A 22,198-nucleotide genomic window follows, 5' to 3' on the forward strand; every position below is an offset into this window, starting at 1 on the left:
CTGTGACTATATGCTTTTAGTTTCCATGTATAAAAAAGTGATAGAAGTCCAGAAAATACAGTTGATTCTTTTTACCTGAAGCTGGAGTCACAAGAAGTTTGTAACCACCAAATTTTCCTCGTGGAGCCTTCCATGAAATCTGTATACTATCAGATGATAATACATTGTATCTTAACCGTGTTGGTGGAGACACTAAAAAGAAAAAAAATATTTATTGTTGGAATATTTAAGCCTCCAATTGTTAAACTGAATAGTCAATGCAATGTAATAAAAATATATAACACTTCATTTGTCTCAAATTCTTTCTACAACCCCATTAATTAATAGGTTTGTTTCTAACAAACAAGTGCAAGAGCCTTTGTTTCTTACTTAAATGTTTCTTACTTAAGCATTTGTCAAATAGTCCTGATCTTGTGACAAAAAAAAACTATAACTCTGGATTAAAATTAAATTTTTTAGTCTAATAAGTGAAATTATCTTTTAAAATGTTCTTTAGCTATGTCATAAGAATGGATTTTTTTAATGTAAAAAAGATTTTTTGTTATTTTGGGGCCACATGAGCAGTGCTCATTACTTACCCCTGACTCTGTGCTCAGGGGTCATTCCTGTTGGGCTCAGAAATCCATATTTGGTACTAGGAATCAAATCTGAATCAGCCACATGCAGGCAAATGCCTTATCCATGGTCCTATCACTCCTGCCCCAAGAACATGTGAAATTATGTCATCTACTCTACTGGCAACTGTTTGTAATTTCAACTTTCACTTCATAATGTAATATATTTTATGTTTGAATTTTAAAAGACCATTCTGTATGTCACAGTAATAAGATTTCCACTGGAGAGCATTGGATAAAAATTTTATAAAAGGGCAAAGATAGAGGCTGGAGCAATAGCACAGTGGGTAGGGCATTTGCCTTGCACACAACCAACCCAGGTTTGAATCCCAGCATCCCATATGATTCCCCGAACATCGCCAGGAGTAATTCCTGAGTGCAGAGCCAGGAGTATTAGCCCTGTACATTGCTGGGTGTGACCCCCCCACCAAAAAAAAAAGAAAAAAAAAGGGCAAAGATAATTGTTTCATACATTGTGATCCATTTAAGTGTACTTAATTCATACCTTTTAGAAATACACATAGCACATGATCAAGTATCATACCTGTTGAAACAGAACAACAGTACCGTGGACAAAGCACTTGCCTTGCACATGGCCAACCTGGGTTCAATCCAACATCCCATATAGTCCCCTGTGTATCGCCAGGAGTAATTCCTGAGCACAGAACCAGAAGTAACCTCTGACCATCACTCGGTGTGGCCCCAAAACAAAAACAAAACAAACAAACAAGCAAAAAGAATCACCCCTGTTGGTCTGGGAATATGACTCAGTAGTGGGGTACTTGCCCACATGTGTAATGCCCAGAGTTTGATTCCCAGAACTGCCATCCTGAAAAATACATATTCCAGTGTACATCATCTTTCCTATGAGTTCACAGAAATGGGTAGCTCTGTAACACTTGTGCATAAGTCATTTGAACCTTAAAACACCTCGTGGGAACCCTATATCAATGTCCCAAAATTTCAAAAGAAATAACTATAGTAAGACATTTTTTTTTAAAGAAAATTTTGCTGGGAACAGAAACATAGATCCATGGTAAAGTGTTTATCTTGTATGTATGAGGCCTTGAGTTTGATCCCCAGCACTGCAATAAAAATAATTCATTATATAATATTTCAATTATTGTGTCAAAGAAAATAAAAGTGGCACGATATAATTATGATTTCAGTACTTTCGAACTACTTTTATACCCTGAGGAAGAAACCCTTCTCAGAGAATAAACGGAATAGGGACAGAGGACAGAAATAAACATATAGTTAAACTCCATGTCAACACAGAATTTGGGCACTACTTTGATGTCCTGTTCTGCCAAATATTTGATAGGGTGCTTTGAGTAAGGATTATTTCTTTCAAAGGCGTTTTTTCAGAAAAGATGGCAGGAAAGCTTCTTCATTGGAAACATGACAACTTTAGGATTAAAGACACACAGTGAGAAAAGGTGTTGATCAATGTTGCCCTCTTTTCGGTATACTTCATCTAATGAATGGGTCATCTCAAAAGCTCGTTGAATCCTTGCAAAGAAAAATACTTTGTTATTCCAATTTAACAGAGAGAGAGAAGCTGAGTGACTTGTGCAAGTTTGCACATAAATGATACATGCTAATGAATGACAATCTCTGACACAAATGAGATGCTCTACATCTTTGGGAGAAGATCCATATTAAGAAGTCACCTTTCATTGAATTAGGTAACCAAATAACTTCCTCCTCTACAAACCTCCACCCCTCTGAAGCCATTAAGCACTCAAGAATACAATCATTAAAGTGGTACTCTCTCCCAGATGCCTTCTCCTACCTCAAGGGAGAATGCTAGCCATACAAAAGGAGCTTTTTTCCCTCTTAACTGGCATGAGTGAGTGACACAGTTTACGTTTCCCATGCTTAAGGAGAAACAGGAATTAACCATAAAAGCATCCAACTTGAAATGAAAGAAGAAAGTGCCTATTTCTATGCTATCACTCCAATCCAAAAGTACTGTAGTACTCTGATCCCATTGTTCATGGATTTGCTCGGGCACCAGTAACGTCTCCATCGTGAGACTTGTTGTTACTGTTTTTGGCATATGGAATATGTCACGAGTAGTTTGCCAGGCTCTGCCGCGCTGGCGGGATACTTTCGGTAGAGGAGCTTGCTGGGCTCTCTGAAAAGAACGGAGGAATCGAACCCAGGTCAGCTGCATGCAAGGCAAATACCCTACTAGGGTCGGCCATGTGCAAGGTTTGCCTTGCACGTGGCCAACCCGGGTTTGATTCTTCTGTCCCTCTCATAGAGCCCAGCAAGCTACCGAGAGTATCCCGCCCACACGGCCGAGCCTGGCAAGCTCCCCGGGCGTATTCGATATGCCAAAAACAGTAACAACAAGTCTCACAATGGAGACGTCATGGGTGCCTGCTCGAGCAAATAGATGAATAACGACAGTGCTACAGTGCTACAGGGCTTATGTCTAACATTTGGATAAACAGAGAAATAATCACTATTTTATTTAATCTGCAACTTGGAGAGGTAACTTTATTGTTTTACTTATTGAATATTAATAAGTGCTATTTATTAGTTCTAGTTATTATTCATTATTATTAATACATAGCACTAATTTAATATCATTATTAAGTAGTACTTATAAGTGAGATTAATTAAGTAATGAAATAATTGTTTCTTACTTAGTAACAGAAGTTAAACAAGAGAGCCAGTTTTGGCGCCAAGTCAGGAGGGCTGGGAAACATTTGCAGCCAAGTTCATTGTAGTGTTGTATGAATGGACATACAGAAAAACTGTGTGCCTGGGAGGCGAGGGGTAAGGTGCAAGCAGTCTTCAAGCTTCAGACTAGGAAATTCCAGGAGAATTAACAGGTTTTTGTCAGCACCCAGGTGTGTTGACATCTCCAGAAGGACAAAGAAGTTAACAATATTTAGCATTCTTCAATTGAAGATTGGGAAACTTTCCAGCATTTTCTACCCAGGCGACTGTTCTTTAAACATAGTCTGAGTTTGTAGCTTGCAACGTCTCTTTACTCAGTAGTTAACCTTCTAACCTCAGGAATAAAGTAATAGGTAACTTGGACCAGGCCTCGGCCCTGGGGGAGTCATGCTCAGAAAATACAAGTGCTCCTCTGAAACCCGGAGCCGCAGGAGCTTCACTGAAGTACTCATGGAAATAAAGTGCGAAGCAGATGCAACCACCAAATCCATCGAGACCATTTACAAACCATTCCTATGATGATAGTTTTGTTACAACCACTGGCAAAAAGCAACTCCACCATTTTCTATCATTAAACCACAGGTATTGCCCATACAAGCATAAATATGCTCAGATTCATGCAAAGAAAATCTTGGTTAGATACAAAGTTCACGTTTCCTTTAGGTTTTTGCCTTTGAAGGAAAAAAAAAGCAGTGAAAAGAAGAAATACTTGTTAAGAAAGAAAGAACCATGAGGTCACACATTTGAACTTCAAAGTGAGCTCCTTCCCCCTATATGAAAGGCACTAGGACTTCTGCCAAAGAAAGGGCAGCAAGATTGACAGAAACACTGGAAGTGCAGTGAAGAAATAATTGTTCTTATCTCATGGAACAAATATGTGTGTATATTTAATACCAGACAAAAGGAAAGACTTTTCTTTTTGTGAGCACAAAGGAGGGGCTTCCAGGAATAATTACAAATGCTTGCATGAACTTGACTCAAAAGTTAACTTACGTCGGTTAATACCCTGACCTCTTTTAAAAAGACAAGAATAGAGTTTATAGTTGAATTTCTGGCACACACCAGGACCCAAAGCAAACCAATACTTTCATCCTTTGAGGGGTGCAGTGTGGCTTTGTGTGCAGGACAAGACCCAACAGGACAACTGACCCGAGATCTGGTGGCGGGGTTTGGGGGAGCCGTTTGGCTTGCTCTCTGTTACTGAAATGGAAGGGGTATTTTTGTTTGCAGTCTTATATTTTCAGAAAGAAGATTTTCTTTCAACTCAAAGAACTTCATTGTAATTGGGCTCATAGAAGTTCAACCTAGTAGCAGAAAAGGAATGTTTATTTTCTGCCATTGAAGTTTCACTATTTTCAGTTACATAGTCATTGTTTTCTTTCGCAACATCTAGATATTCATTAATGAACACATTTTCTGCCCTCTTCCTTCCCTCTACGCTGCCCATTTCTTCCTTCCTTGTCGTTTTTTTCTTCTTGCTTCTATTTCTTCCTTTCTCTCTCACGTCAAGTAAAATTTTGCTGTTTTGGCAAGTTACAACCTATGGCAAGATTTATTTCTGATAAACTATATCAATTCCTCAAAACCCCACTCTTTACTCAGAAACACCAAAATGGAGATTTTTTTGTTTGTTTATTCTTCACTACCCATCATCACCTCCCCTCTTTCCTTCCTAGCAACGATCTGGTTATCTTCCAAGGAATAACACTCCCTCCCTTACAGCAGGGGACCTTGGCCGCACCATCCACTCTCCCCTGGCTAAGTCTTGGGAAAATTACTCAAATCGGGTCAGGCTGACTTTCCTAAGAATAGGAAACTTGTGTCCAGCGATGGAAGGATGGAAAATAGTTCCAGTTATTTCATTCCAATGACATGATCTACCAAAAAAATTTTTAAAAAAGAGGTCACTAGTTTCAAGAAGCTACATCCAGGATATCTCTAAATTTTATCCCCTCTGAAGTTGAATTATGCAGTTTTTACTCTAATTATAAAAACTACTTCATTTCCTGTTAGCGAGAATATTTTCTTCACTTAAATTAGTCAGATTTTTTTTTTTATCTTCAGTTTGCCACCTAAAATATCTGACTGATTGGGATGAAGCTTATAGGCCCTGGCAGTTATTTCCCCTTCAAAACATAGTTTAGATAAGCACAAAATCATGGAGCGGCTGATTATATTTATTACATAAAATATCTTTTAAACAGCAGGGAAGAATTTGGCTTCTTTTTCTACCTTATCTTTAAAAAAAGCAAAGAATCTTGGTTTTTTATCTCATCATTTTAGTTAGATAGTAGGCCAAATGTTTTATAAATAGGATGAATTGAAAATTGAGAAATCACTGTGGGATGTGTTGAGTACTATTTTATCTTGCACCAAACCTAATGCGATAATTTTGTGATTCATTATAAAGACATTGATAACAGCAGTAAGAAAAATATTCTCCAATTCTAAACATGTCTGAATGCTAATAACTGACGCCCCCCCAAAAAATGTCAAGATATTAACACAGAGGTCTTTATAAAGTTAAATCTAGCACCCACGCAAAGTCTCCAATTTTACATGCTTTGAAGATTTTAAATGACAGTTTCTTTACCTTCCGTGGTTCCTTCTAACCACTCAACACAAACACTGCTACAACCAAGTACAGAATGACTGAAACTCTGAGGAAGTATGGATGATTTATTCTGTCATGCTATACATATTCCTCCCTACAGCCAACACATTGCTTTTTCTGTGCTCTGCTTCGCTTAACAATTTGCCTTAGGAAGAAGATGATGGAATAATCCAGATAGAACAACATTTGGGATCAATGTGGTTTCCTCTGGGCAGGGTAAGTTCTTCATGGGGAATTACATGTAGAGACGCCCTTGGAAAGTACGTTCTGGGGCATTTTACTTAAGGAGTCTTCCTGCCCTTTTCCCTTCTTTCCCTCATTTTAAATGAAACCTCCTCCAAATTGGGCCAAAATGAAGGGGAAGGGGTGTGCATTCTGTTGATTAGCAGTTAAATGAGAGTAAATTTCCCTTCTGCCTTTTTTTTTGGGGTCACACCCAGTAATGCACAGGGGTCACTCCTGACTTTGCACTCAGGAATCACTCCTGGCCGTGCTCAGGGGAACATATGGAATGCTGAGAATCGAACCCCGGGTCAGCTGCATGCAAGGCAAACGCCCTACCCGCTGTGCTGTCACTCCAAGCACCCCCTTCTGCCTCTTTTTTTCTTTTTGGGTCACACCCTGAGGTACACAGGGGTTACTCCTGGCTCTGCACTCAGGAATTATTCCTGGCGGTGCTCGGGGGACCATATGGGATGCTGAGAATCAACCCAGGTCAGCCACGTGCAAGGCAAATGCCCAACCCACTCTGCTATCACTCTAGCCCCTACTTCTGCCTTTTAATACCAACTCTATTCATTTCCTATGGCAAGTTAACTAATGAGTCCAAATTTTGTGATTTAAAACAGAGTATAACTTGGGGCTGGAGTGATAGTTCAGTGGATAGACACTTGCCTTGCATGCTGTGGACCTGGGTTCAATCCCTGACTCATGTATTTCCTTGAGTTCTGCCAGGAGTGATCCTTGAGTGCAAAGACAGAATTAAGACCTGAGCATTGCCAGGTGTGGCAAAACAAACAAACAAACAAAATAGTATTTTCTAACAAGACCGGGGATTAGAAGATTGAAGGGGTAGCTTTTGTTTTAGAGTATCTGAGTGAGAATCTATTTTCTTCCATTTTTCAGCTAGGCAAAACTTAGTTCCCACAGTCCTTCACGTGTGGCCTCCCAATATCTTCAGTACCAAGAGGACTGGTCGATCTTTTCCACTTAGTATTACTCTGATGCATTGTTTTGCCTTCCTCCTGAAATCTGCCCTCTTTTAACGTTAGGAGATTGACATCCTTCATTCCATGTGACAGCTTGAGTCCCTATTGCCATCTCATATGTTTATGGATTTCAAAGATGCCATAACAGTAAAATGGTTGAGAATCATTATCATCATCGAGCAGGTCAACATAACCCGCATTGGCAAGGTTCTTTATTGCGTAGTAAACATGACCACATATGGCTTTGAAACTTAGCGTCAAATTGGCCCATCTGTAGAATTCTCTGATACGTTAGCCTTTAAAGTTGAAACCGAATGGAAGAAAGCATCCATATTATTCATTCTTTGCCCAGTCACTGTCACTGTCATCCCGTTGCTCATCGATTTGCTTGAGCGGGCACTAGTAACGTCTCTCATTGAGAGACTTATTGTGACTGTTTTTGGCATATCCAATATGCACAGGTAGCTTGCCAGGCTCTTGCCAGGCTCTGCCGTGTGAACTCCATATGCTCGGTAGCTTGCCAGGCTCTCTGAGAGGGGCGGAGGAATCGAACATGGGTTAGCCGTGTGAGAGGCGAACGCCCTACCGCTGTGCTATCATCCAGCCCAGTTATCATGTAAATAAGTATTGTCATGGGAGACACAGAATTCAGATCCCCAACAGTCTCACATACTTTCCAGCAAGCCAAAGCCAATGACATCTGAAGCCTTTTCTGACTGAAATTTTGCCCAGCATGTGGCCATCGTCTTCCTTCTTGAAAGTCTACAACCTTCATTTCCAGAGCACCACAATCACTTTAAATCACTTTTGTGATCCTTTTTATTCATTTAAATTTAACAGCTGTCTACCAGACTTCATGGTCACTTTTAGAGAGCATGAAGTTTTCCCTTTCTAATTCTACCTCTCAGACCTCAGAATTCAATAGAGCAAATTCCCAAGCACAAAACAATCCAGACATAATCTTTTGTCCTGATCTCTCTTTTAAGCTATAGACATCCAACTAGGTACCAGGCATCACTTCTTGCTCTGTAAACACCTTCAGCTCCACATACTCAGCTAAGACTGAATTCTGTTTTCTGTTATTCTCTTATTAATCCCTTCAACAAGTGTCTCCTTATGACTAAGTCATTGCTCGGCAAAAAACAAACAGACAAGAATAAGAAAACCATTGTCTTCAGTGTGTTTAGATAAACAAATAATTAAAACAAAAAATAATGAAGCAATAATCCAGGAATTAAAACTAAGGCCCATCTACTCAGTTCTTTTGCAATAAGACCTCATAGTAAACTTTGATGATTTCTCCATTTTTTCCTACCTCCCTATCTAATTAATAAAACAAATTCTGTCTTTTATACCTTTTAAACTTTTCTTGGATTCATTCTTTCTCATCCTTTACCCACTTTAGGCCCTGAATATTTAATTGCTGGATGAATTAAATGTAATGTTCTAGTAATTCTCCTTACTTTATCAAGTCCTATCCTAAAAACCATGAGATTCCTAAATATGAGTCACTTCAGTATTGCTATCCCAGTTCATTTAAAACAGAATTTTGCTAACAATATTTATGTGGTAAGCATCATTCCTGATAAAACCTCAGAGAATTCACATGACAAATTACCCCATGCATGTCTGTTTTTGAATCCAGTTAGCCTGAAATGGCAAAGTCTGAAGGGTTTTGTGACTTTCTCACCATTTATTCCTAAGGACCTACCTGTGCCTTGTTGGAATTTTCTAAGCTCAGAGGGCGAGTTACCAAAGAGTACCATTATCACTTCTCTAATTGCCTCTGCTGAATGCATTCTTTTGTCAGAATTGTTTGTACTCAAGGTGTTCCATGAAGCAAGCAGAAATATAATAAACTTAAGTATTTTAGCATCATTTTCCGAGTCCAGTTCCATTTCATTGCAAATGTCTGCCTCAATTTAAGGAATAAGGGTATAGAGGTTCTTGCATCTAATATTTCAATTCCAAACATTAGACACTAAAGCAAAAAACCACTTTTGAAGCAACTGTCTTCCCACATTTAGACTTCCTTGCTCAGATAATGAAAGATGATTTTAGTACTAACATTCCCTTTCATTCTGTGACATTGACATGTTTGTCCAGTAATGTCACCTTGCATGCTATTTCATATAGTGCACTTTCTTCAGAGATTAGCACATTTTTCTGGAAAGGGACAGACAGCAAACATTTAATTTTTATGGGTTATACAGTTTATGCCAGCTATAAAATTCTACCACTGCAGAATGGAAACAGCTACAGATGATATGTTTAAAAAACAACATATCAGTCTGGCTGTGTCCAATAAATCTTTATTTATAAAAAAGTCAGTAGTCAAATTTGACCCATACTTTGCTAGCTCATAACATACTTTTAAAAATGAAGAGAAATAAAAATAAAAATACATATTCCAGTATTATCAAGAGTATATTTCCAAACAAAGTTCAACGCAACAAAGCTAGAAATCACTGGAAATGTTTTAAACAGGTTAAAAACTTGTCAGTTCTTGTAACCTTGAGACTAATCAGCTTTTAAAGAAAGCAGTGCAGTGAGGAACCAGGTATGACATGATGCATATCTTTCATTGACACCCTAAGAGAGAAGGTGTGGGGTGCCTTGAAGACAGCTCAAACTAGAGAGCACATTCTAGAGCCCAAGTTCAGTCCCCAGCACCATGTGCGTCCCCCAGCATTTCCAGGTCTAGATGTTGCCCTCATGCCCATCCCCCACACACACATACACACACACATCCACAACCACTGTGGTGATCCTGGTCTCTCCCAGCACAGCATTGCTGGACCGAACACTTCAGGCCTGTATCATCAAGCCGAGAATCACCAGGAGTGATGCCCCTCCGTGTAGAAAGAGAGAGAAGGCGTAATCGGGATCCACACAAAGACACTGTAGCTCTCCATGCATATAACTTATTTTCTAACATGTAACTATGACTTTCACTGAATAAATTTTTTACAGCCTTTTCAGAATCCCATTTAGAATGAACTATTGAGGGGGCTGGAGTGATAGCACAGCGGGTAGGGCATTTGCCTTGCACGTGGCTGACCCAGGTTCGATTCCCAGCATCCCATATGGTCCCCTGAGCACGGCCAGGAGTAATTCCTGAGTGCATGAGCCAGGAATAACCCTGTGCATTGCCAGGTGTGACCCAAAAACAAAAAAAAAGAGTGAACTATTGAGCCAATTAACATAAAGGTACTTTGCTCGACAACTAGTGAAATCGTAACCCTCATCAAAGTGTGGCACTTTTCTACAGTATAAACAGTTGGTAAAACAGAATTTAAAAGCTAACTTGGCCCCGCTTAGAAATACAGCTGAACCAATACTTTGAGAATCAAGATGCTAGAGTCCCAGGAGCTTAATAATGAGCATAAAATATTCCATTACCTTGACTCTGGACAATGGTACAAAGATGAGCAATTGTCAAAAAAGCTGGAATCAGCCAGTGCTGCATCCTGCCCTGAAAGATCTTCATCTTAAACACTGCTTCTCACATGGGATGGAGCAGCGGTCCTAAAAAACAGAGAACACAGTAATTTTTTGAGAAAACTGAAAATAAAGCAGTTAAAGTCACCAAGGACAGGTAAAGATGCCATTGTGGATCAGCATTTTCAGACAGTACACCTGGGGTATATAAGGTAGAGCAAAATAAAACATGGGACTTAGCCAATTAAGTCACGGGGTTATAGAGTTAACACATTGAAATATGGGATTCTTGGTTAACTATTTACTTCAAGTAAGTAGTAGGCAATATTTTATATGTCTCGTGAAACACTTGAGACACTTGGTAACACATCCAGAAGCCCAGCTTTACAGATTCACAATTAAATCTCAAAAGAGCTGCAAGCCAACCCACTAAACTTTATGGGCACATCAGTCTTTCAACTGAAAACTCTGGAGCACTCACAGCTTGGCGGCAAGCTAAGTCCCCACCTTAGCTGAAACCATGGCAATTGTTCCCACACCCCACCGCTGCCACATCAATGGCCCAACTCCACTGCTTCTCAACTGATCTCTGCAGAAACACCAGACTGACAACAATTTCAGGTACACCAGTTTTCAGGCTGAGAACTGGGGTCTTAGAGTGGGAACAGGCAGCCTCCCCCAACCATCATACTTCCAGAAGCTTCCGCAGCCACATACACATCCCACAGACACTGTCATGTAAACTCATCAGCTCAGTTCTACAGATTCTATAGTTTCTGGAGCATGTGTACATCTCCAAATTTCATAATACTGACATCTCAGTAGGAACACAGAAAATTGTATGGGAAAGTAGCATAGAAGCCAAATCAGCTCCATAAACAAAAACAAAAGAAAAAAAAAACACCTACATTTGAGACTCTATTAAAACAAAACACAACTACTATTGAGGCATCAGAGATATTTATAGAGGTTAAGGCATCTGCCTTGCATTTGGAAGAGCCTAGTTTGATTCCGACCACCACATATGGTTCCCTAAGCACTGCCAGCAATGATCCTTGAGCACAGAGCCAGGAGTAAATCCTGAGCACTGTCATGTGTCCAAAAAACAAAGTAAGCAAGCAAATAAACAAAAAGTATTATCATGAACTAAAACAAAATTTAACTGGGTAACTGGATATCAAAGTGTAAGGGGAAATTTGGTGAGAAAAATAATGTACTTTACAGTAGAGGTGACCATAACTCAGAATTAATAAATCTGTAGTCAAAGAAAGAAGAAAGTAGGGAGTGATATAGTATGATGGGAAAAGCACGTCTTGCATGGGACTGACCCAGGTTGAATCCCAGCACCATATATGGTCTTCTGAGCCTTGGCAGGAGGCTGAGCCTGAGCACAGAGCCAAGAGTGAGCACTGAAAACTTTTGTGCATGGTGAGGGAGGAAGGAAGGAAGGAAGGAAGGAAGGAAGGAAGGAAGGAAGGAAGGAAGGAAGGAAGGAAGGAAGGAAGGAAGGAAGGAAGGAAGGAAGGAAGGAGCGAGGGAGGGAGGGAGGGAAGGAGGGAGGGAGGGAGGGAGGAAGGGAGGGAGGGAGGGAGGGAGGGAAGGAAATTTTAAAGTTAACTATATTATTAGATTAAATTGTAAAGCACATTTTTTCTGGATAATCATGACCTTCTAATACTTAAAGTTTACTAGGACCTTTTCCATCTTCCTCCAAAAGAAAGGTCATCATACTTTATTTACCATAACAATTGTCTAATTGGATCAACATATTCTTAAAACTGAAAGACTGAAATAAATGGTCAGATAAACTCTGAGTTATAGAACTCCTCGAGTAGTAACAACATAAGACAAAAGAGTATATGCCAAATCAGATAGACCCCTGGAAATATATGGGTTCACAAGGGGACCTTGAGATGGGTGAACTAGAAGTAGGAGGATCCGGAACCATGGCAGTAAGCATGGTTATTATATTATTACAAGGCTAAAATAATAGCATACTGGGGCTGGAGCGATAGCACAGCAGGTAGGGCGTTTGCCTTGCACGCGGCCGACCTGGGTTTGAATCCCAGCATCCCATATGGTCCCCTGAGCACCTCCAGGGATAATTCCTGAGTGTATGAGACAGGAATGACTCCTGTGCATTGCCAGGTGTGACCCAAAAAGCAAAAAAAAAATAATAATAGCATACTATGATATAAAAAATAATAAAAATTATGTGCCACCTTGGAGATTAATCTGTATTTCACTTTATTTGATTTAAATAAACACATAAATAATGCTCCCAGTCTTGTCACTTTTTTTTAATTAACCAAATGTTACTTATACAGAAAATAACAGTAACAATAGTCTCTTAAATGCTTCTTCTTTGTATGGCTATTTTAAAGTGGGATGAGTAATGTGTATTGAGAAGTGGGATCTTAAGTTTTCCCAAGGTTTTCTGCCAAGTATCCAAATTTTTGGACAGCAAAATGGGGACAAGAAAAATCTTAACTCCTTTTAAAGTGCCATGAGATATTTCAACATTTACCAAGATGTCAAGGCCTCATTTATCGAAAATCCCAAAAAGAAAATTATTTTGATCTTTTAAAGAAAATTAAAACCACTGTTGTAATTACTTATAAGTAGTTATTCAATGCTAGGTTGGGCAGACCTATGGTCCATCAGGGAAAGCTGATAATGTTGAGAGAAGTTTTCTCAAAACACTGTCATAATTTTGCAATCAGTAACTTGCAACCAATCCCAGTAGAGCAATCTCACTCTTCATGATTGTTTATTTAATCTCACTTGTGAGTTAAGCTTAACAAGTAGCAAAGGCCGTAAGTGTTTAAGTTTTATCAAAATTCCTAAAATATTTATTCTAAAATTTTGTAAATCACCCACACATACATACACACATATAAGTGTGTGGACACACACACATACTTGTACAGATTGCACACATACACCAGCTGGAACCTTGGATAATGTTCTTTTTAGTAAGTGCTGACTCTCAGAAAATGAAACTTAAACAAAATTGTTGCTATTCCTCAAAAGAAAAGGCGACAACAGCCCACAGAAGGGGGAAAAAATTTTACCCAATAACTGCCTGACAAGGGCTTAATATTGAAGATATATGAGGCACAGGTAGAATTTTACAAGAAAAAAAAATCCAACCCCATCAAAAAACAGGCAGAAAAAATAAACAGAAACTTCCTCAACGAAGAAATATAAATGGCCAAAACACACATGGAAAAATGCTCTACACCACTAACCATCAAGGAGATGCAAATCAAAACAACCGCAAGATCTCATCTCACACCAGGGAGATTGGTACACAACAACAACAACAACAAAAAACAAGAACAACTGGTGCTGGTGTGGATTTGAAGAGAATGGGGTTCTCATTCACTGTGGGTGGGAGTGCCAGCTGATCCAGCCTTTTTGTAAAACAATATGTTCCTTACTCAAGAAACTACAAATAAAGCTTCCATAGGGCCCAGCAATACCACTTCTGGTAATATACCCTGGGAGCCCCAAAATGCACAGCAGAAATACCATCTGCACTTGTATGTTCATTGAAGCACTATTCACAAGAGTCAGAATCTGGACAAAACCCAAGTGCCCAAGAACAGATGACTAGATAAAGATACTATGGTACATCTACACAATGGAATATTATGCAGCCACCAGGTAAAATTAAGTCATCAAATTTGCTTATAAATGGATGGACATGGAGACTATCATGCTGAGTGAAATGAATCAGAAGGAAAGGAATAGACATAGAATGATTTCACTCATCTGTATGAGACTATCTAAGAACAGTGGAAACAAGGACCCTGAGAACTAGTCCACTGTCAGAAGCTTGCTGCAAGCAGACAGGACCAGTTAGGATAGAGGAAGGATGACTATGACAGTCATAGCTGGAAATGATGACTCTGGACAAGAACTGAGGGTTGAAAGTAGGTAAAGGGATATATATGACAACCTGTCAGTATCCGTATTGCAAACCATAACTTTGTCCAGAAGGACAAAGAGAGAAAGAAAGAAAAAAAGTGCCTACCATAGAGGGAGGCTGGCATAGGGGTGGGGGATGGGGGCGGTGGTGGGAGGGAAACTAGGGGCACTGGCAAGGAAAAATGAAGGGATAGGTATTGAAACATCCTATGACTGAAACCCAATCATAAACAATTTTGCAACTGTATCTCGCAGTGATTCTATCATCATCATCATCATCATCATCATCATCAAATAGATAAATAAATGAAATGAAAAAAAAAGTTCTACTTATCTGCCATACCAGGCCTTGAGAGAAAATAGTTTTAGTATTAAAACTTTTACTCTGGGGCTAGAGAGAGAGAGAGAGAGAGAGAGAGAGAGAGTGAGTAGAGCATGTAAGGCACTTACTTCACACCTGGATCAATCCCTAGGATCCCATATGGTCCCCCAAGCACTGCCAAGAGTAATTCCTCAATGCAGAGCCAGGAGTTAGCCCTAAGCGCCGCCAGGTATGGCTCCAAAACAAAAACAAAAACCTTTTACTCCAACAATCTTTCGCTAAAAGACTTCCAATAACTAAAATTTTCTGCTGGTAATAAAGGAAAATAAAAATTTCAATTTCAATCTGTGTAGTTAATACTATTTGTGATCTCACAATTTTACTAAAAAGGAATATTGCAAGAAACTATATTGGAAGCTAAATGAAATAGGCACAAAATAAAACAAAGAACTAGCAGAGGAGTGGCATAAAGAAAACGCAGGGGTTGGGGATATATCTCAAAGGAATGGCGGGCATACTTCACATGCCTCAGGTTTGACTCCTAGCACCTCAGGGTCCAGGAGCAAATCCAGATCTGTTCAAGTAGGACCCAGCACTGTGAGGTATGACCCCAAAACAAAACCTTTGAGTTAGGAAAGTTAATTCTGTCAACAATTTTTAAGGGGCTTAACCACACTTTGACTTGTTTTTTGATAGTTCAATCCTTTAAAGCACTTGCCTCACCAGTGCAAGTCTGGGAGTTCAAACACTGGTAGTGCCCTCAGTGCTGAGGGCTTCCAAGGAGCCCCATTGATAAGGAGCCCTAGTGATAAAAGAGAGGAAGATAACTGGGTGGCAAAAAAGCACTCAAGTCATACATGAGGCCATGAGTTTAATTTCAAGAGTTATGTAAGTGCTGAGATGATTCTGACCACTTCAGTAAGGGGGAAACAATTTTTAAAGGAAAAAAACTATAAAAGACAATATTGATCTCTGATCACTGTATTAATATATATAATGTATTTAGAATATAGGACATTTTGACATAGTGTGATGTCCATTAAGCAAACAGACCTGGTGGCGTAGGAATGGGATATAAGGGGAAAAATTATGTACATGGAACAGTGGGACGCTGGTGGAATCTCGAGCCGGAGCCGGAGCCGATACCAGCGCAAGCCCGTCGGTTCCAGAAACTGCTTGCAGACACTCAACTAGTCTATCAACTAAGCCAGAGCCCCACGCCTGCCGATGACGGGAAATAACCATCCTTTCCGGTTTTTTTTTCCTTGTCAGGCAGCGTGGCGATTACCAAACAGGCGTGAACTCGGTGGCGCGGGGCAAGGGGGAAAAAGAAAAGTTATGTAACAAACAGCGGGACTTAATATCTCTATATTCTTAGCAGTGGAGAACTATTAAAAAAAAAGTGGAAAAAAAAAAGAATATAGGACATTTTGAAAAAGTTCTAATAGTAGTGTTAGTGATGACTAAAAGAACACAGTGAAAAAGAGAAGGATCATAATATATCAATGGACTTACTACTTGGATAGATACTAACGTAGATGAGTCAAGAAATATTTTATCATACTAAAAGATAACTGAAACTGTGCATAAACCAAAGGGCATATATTACTAAAGATGTCATTATATACATATCATAATAAGGCTGTTGAATAAACTTTGCAAAAACATGACTTAGGCAAAAATATGAATATCCAGATAATGACAGCAGCAAGAATCTTTACATGGATGCTTCAAACTTTTGAAGTTGCAATTTCTATTGGTTTTTATTAAGTTTTTGCTGTGGCAGTTCTACAGGTTTAAAACAACAAACCATAAAGGATCCAGAGAGGCTAGAGAGATAATAAGTATAGGAATTAAGGCGCTTTACCTTGCATACAACTGATTTTGTTTTGATCTCCAGCACCACATATAATCCCTCAAGCACCACAAGGAATGAGCCGGAAGCTAGGAGCAAGTCCTGAGCACCACTGGGTATGCACCCCCTCCCAATATATACATATAGATAGATAGATACAAACTTAGGAAAAGATATAGACAGCAAAAGGACTTAATAGTTCTTGTTACAAGCTAATGCAAAAAAAGGAGCTAAGTGATAGTACAGTGGGTAGGGGACTTGCCTTGCACAGGGCCAACCTGAGTTTGAGCTCCTATGTTCTATACAGTATCCCAGGCATCACCAGGGGTGATTCCTGGGTGTAGAGTCAGGAGTAAGCCCTCAGCATCTCCCGGTGTGGCTCAAAAACCAAAAAACTTAACAAATACAATTTTTTTAAAAAACCAAGTTATTGCGAAAGAAAGATTATTTATTGATTGATTTTTTTGCTTTTTGGGTCACACCGGTGATGCACAGGGGTTACTCCTGGCTTTGCACTCAGGAATTACTCCTCTCGGTGCTCAGGGAACCATATGGGAGGCTGGGAATAGAAACCGGGTCAGTCACGTGCAAGGCAAGCGCCCTACCCTCTGTACTATCACTCCATCCCCGCAAAAGAAAGTTTTAAAGAAACTGGATGTTTAAACATATTTTAAACCTTAGAAAAAGAAGAATTGGAGGCATACATACATGCTGTATTCAAATATTTGAAGAACTTTTGTATGGATGATAAAGCAAGAAAACATTTAATCTCTAAAATCAGTACTTGAATCAATGGGCTGATCCACAAAGATAAAGTTGGTTATAAAACTTTCTCTAATAACTAGAAAAAGAGTGTGTTGCATGGTACTGGAACAAAGGCAGAGTCAAAAATCAATGGAACAGGGTTGAATATCTTGACACACACCCTCAAATTTATAATCATCTAATCTTTGATAAAGGAGCAAGAAATGTGAAGTGGAGCAAGGTAAACCTCTTTAACAAATGGCACTGGCAAAACTGAACAGATACATGCGAAAAAATGGGCTCAGATCTCTACCTAACACCATGTACAAAAGTCAGATCAAAATGAATTAAAAACCTTTGGATCAGACCAGAGTCCATCAGGTACATTGAAAACATGGTCGGCAAAACCCTCCATGACATTGAAGCTAAAGGTATCTTTAAAGATGACACGCCACTGACCAACCAAGTGGAAACAGAGATAAACAAATGGGACTATCTTATACTAAGAAGCTTCTGCACCTCAAAAGAAACAGTGACCAAAAGACAAAGACAATCTACAGAATGGGAAAGGATATTCACCCGATACTCATCCAATAAGGGGTTGATATCAAGGATATACAAGGCACTGGTTGAACTCTACAAGAAGAAAATATCCAACCCCATCAGTAAATGGAGCGATGAAATGAACAGAAACTTTCTCAAAGAAGAAATCCAGATGGCTAAATGGCACATGAGAAAATGCTCTACATCAATAATCATCAGGGAAATGCAGATCAAAACAACAATGAGAGATCATCTCACACCACAAAGACTGGCACACATCCAAAAGAACAAAAGCAATCGGTGTTGGCGTGGATGTGGGGAGAAAGGAATTCTCCTTCATTGCTGGTGGGAATGCCGACTGGTTCAGCCCTTTTGGAAAACAGTATGGATGATTCTCAAAAAATTAGAAATTGAGCTCCTATTTGACCCAGCAATACCACTTCTAGGAATATATCCTGGAGAGGTAAAAAAAGTATAGTAGAAATGGCATCTGCACTTGTATGTTCACTGCAGCACTGTTTACAATAGCCAAAATCTGGAAAACACCCGAGTGCCCAAGAACAGATGACTGGTTAAAGAAACTTTGGCACATCTACACAATGGAATACTATGCAGCTGTTAGAAAAGATGAAGTTATGAAATTTACATATAAGTGGATTAACATGAAAAGTATCATGTTAAGTGAAATGAGTCAGAAATGGAGGGATAGATATAGAGAGATTGCATTCATCTGTGGAATATAAAGTAACAGATTGGGAGACTAACACCCAAGAGTAGTAGAGATAAGGACCAGGGTGTCTGCTCCATGGCTTGGAAACCGGCCTCACATGCTGGGGGAAAAGGCAGCTGAGATAGAGAAGGGAACACCAAGTAAAGGATGTTGGGAGGACCCATTCAGGTTGAAAGATGGGTGATGAAAGTAGATTACAGGCCGAACACAATGGCCACTCAATACCCATATCTGGCCACTCAATACCCATATCACAAACCACAACACCCAAAAGGAGAGAGAACAAAAGGGAATACCCTGCCGCAGAAACAGGGTGGGGTGCTGCCGGATGGGGTGGGGGTGGTGGGAGAGATACTGGGAGCATTGGTGGAGGAGAATGGGCACTGGTGGAGGGATGGGTAAACGATCATGGTATGACTGAAACGCAAGCACGAAAGTTCATAAGTTTGTAACCGTACCTCATGGTGATTTACTAATTAAAGAAAAAAAGAAGAAAAGGGGTGTGTTTTGGGTTTCTTTGGGTTTTTCTTTTTGGTAAATTTTAAGGTAATGTAAGCTAACTTTTACTTATTCATCAGAAATTATATAAGAATTCTCAAATTTGTGGGTAAGACTACTAGACAAAATGCCCAATAAGATGCTTTCTCCAATTCTACAATGTTATGATACTCACTTTATAAAAGACAAATCTTACACTCATTTGATAAACAGTTCATATAGGTTTGTAGATCAATGCTCAAGGACACAAAGGTCTAATGTCAGTCAGCATTACTAGTATAAACTCTCATTGGATAGAAAAGTTCAAATATGTCAGAGATACTGCAGATTGAAAAAAGAAATGTCAAAAGATAGTCACAATAAGAGGAAGTAAATCTGTCTAAAAGCTCCACTCATGGGCCATAGCGATAGTCCCATGGATAGGGCACTTGCCTTGCATACTCTTCCCCTTATTCAGCTCCCATTACCACATACAGTTCCCTGAGCACTGCCAACAATGATCCGTGAGCAGAGAGACAGGAGTAAGCCCTGAACACCACCAGAAGTGACCCCCAAATAAAATTAAAAATACACTGGAACATTGGGGGGAGGGGAAATGTACACAGTGAAGGTGTGGGTATTAGAACATTATATGACTGAAACCCAATCGTGAACAATCTTGTAACTGTGATTCTCACCGTGATTCAATTAAATTTTTTTTAATGTTTAAAAGCTAAATAGAGGGGCCGGAGTGATAGCACAGCGGGTAGGGCGTTTGCCTTGCACGCGGCCGACCCGGGTTCGATCCCCGGCATCCCATATGGTCCCCCAAGCACTGCCAGGAGCAATTCCTGAGTGCAAAGCCAGGAGTAACCCCTGAGCATTGCTGGCTGTGACCCAAAAAGCAAAAAAAAAAAAAAAACAAAAAAGAAAGCTAAATAGATAAAAGTATCAGAATAAAAAATGAAACATTGTGGGATACATCTAAAGAATTAAAGAAATTTATAGGTTAAAATAATTTCATGGTAAAGAAGAAATATTTAAAAATCAATTACCTAGAGAGATCAAAAGGGAATACCCTGCCACAGAGGCAGGGTGGGTGGGGAGGAGATGGGATTGGGGGGTGGGAGGGCTACTGGGTTTATTGGTGGTGGAGAATGGGCACTGGTGGAGGGATGTGTTTGCAAACATTATATGAGGGAAAAACAAGCTCAAAAATGTGTGAATCTGTTTCTGTACCCTCATTTTGATTCATTAAAGAATAAAATAAATTTTTTAAAAAAGAAAGTGCCTTAAAAATTAATTACCTCATTTTCCACCTAAAGACGCCGAAAGTGGGGGGCATAATTCAATGATAAAGCACCTGCCTTTGAAGCTTGAGTTCATTACCTGGTACTGTCCCACAGCTCATAAGCAATCCCAGTAGCTTCGCTATTTGGGAACCCTGCACTGAAGCAATAGCACAGCGGGTAGGGTGTTGGCCTTGCATGTGGCCAACCAGGGTTTGATTCCTCTGCCCCTCTCGGAGAGGCCAGCAAGCTACCAAGAGTATCTCACTGCATGGCAGAGCCTGGTAAGCTACCCATGGCAGATTCAATATGCCAAAAATAGTAACAATAAGTCTTCACAATGGAGACGTTACTGGTGCCCTCTCGAGCAAATCAATGAGCAACGGGATGACAGTGATACAGTGATACAGTGATTACCACAATAAAGTATGTGATCTCAGGCACACTGTAACCAAATATGTCCAATCCCTACAATCATGTGGGTATCACACACCAGCTTGTGATCCCTGCAAAGCAATGCAACCAGAATGTGCCTGAGCACAAACCCGCACAATCACAACCCAAGTGTGCAAGTGCTACAACTAAGGGTGTGCGACTCTTGGTATCAAACAATAATAATGATGAAAAGAAGGGAAGAAGATAAAGGGAAGAGAATCCCAGTTTTTGGTCTCATGCTTGCCCTGGGTGCTTTGAGCCAATGAGCCAACATTCAGACCCCAGGGAGAAAAACATTTTTACAAAAATTAAATAAGGAAAAAAATGTGCTGTCCTTTGTTAGTCGTCTCTATGACTAACAAAAGTCAAACAAAATAGCTGCAAAAATATAGCTGAAAAATGATGTTTTTTATAATCTACCACTTGGCTAGAGACTTGGTGTGTAGTAGCTGAACATTTTGTCTGTCATAAAGTTTATAATAATCCCTTAATTTTTCTGCGAATATTAGCTTTCCTCTTGCATTCTAAACTTTTATGGTTCTTATTTCTTTTCCTTGTTTGATTGCCTTGGCTACTATCACCAGATAATTGATGCTGTATACCCTGTCTTGTTTTTTAACAGTCCTTAATTTGACTTGGTCTTGATAATAGATAAATAGGAATTATATATATATGTATGTATATACATATATATAAGTATCATGTTCAGTAGACACCTATATGTGTAACTCTTAGTTGAACTACCAATAGAATATACTTAGTGACATATTTGACTTCTATCCTGGTACAATTTTATCCCACTAGGGAAAGGTAAATTTATGGACTGGCACCAATCACCACCAGACAATGACTTGAGTATCCTCCATTGATCATTTATCCTTCGTCATAAAACAAAAAATCAGTTGTAAGTTTTAATCAGTGAGGCCACCTCACTCACCTGGGTATGTTGGTTACCAAAGCATCACACTGCATCCTGGAAAATGAAATAATGTCTATGGATATCACATTTTGCCTTTTATATGCATTTTTAGATGATTTTGCTTTCTTGTGCATGTGCATGAGTCTTTTGGGTAAGGAAAAAGGAACGTCCCAAGACTATTAGATGGTGCATTTTTTTCTTTCTTTCTTTCCTTCTTTCTTTCTTTCCTTCTTTCTTTCTTTCTTTCTTTCTTTCTATCTTTCTTTCTTTCTTTCCTTCTTTTTTTATAATGGGGGGGTGCATACCTGGCAGTACTCAGGGCTTACTCCCAGCTCTGTGCTCAGGGATCACTGGCAAGGTTCAGGGAACCATATGTGGTT

The 22,198-nt window shown here is 39.5% G+C and overlaps 1 protein-coding gene across 5 annotated transcripts in view; it reads right to left on the reverse strand.

Annotated features, from left to right (window-relative positions):
• Positions 1-10,620, reverse strand: part of COL14A1 (collagen type XIV alpha 1 chain) — a 208,933-nt gene extending 198,313 nt beyond the window's left edge. For all 5 annotated transcript variants that reach the window (XM_055127235.1, XM_055127233.1, XM_055127232.1 and 2 more), the window contains exons 1-2: positions 10,533-10,620; positions 76-192 (exon numbers count right to left, since the gene is read on the reverse strand). In XM_055127235.1, coding sequence (XP_054983210.1) covers positions 76-192; positions 10,533-10,620 — 205 coding nt within the window. The remainder of the gene's footprint in view (positions 1-75; positions 193-10,532) is intronic.
• Positions 10,621-22,198: the final 11,578 nt, after the last annotated feature.

Source organism: Sorex araneus, chromosome 2, assembly GCF_027595985.1.
Source record: "Sorex araneus isolate mSorAra2 chromosome 2, mSorAra2.pri, whole genome shotgun sequence".
Taxonomy (NCBI): Eukaryota; Metazoa; Chordata; class Mammalia; order Eulipotyphla; family Soricidae; genus Sorex; species Sorex araneus.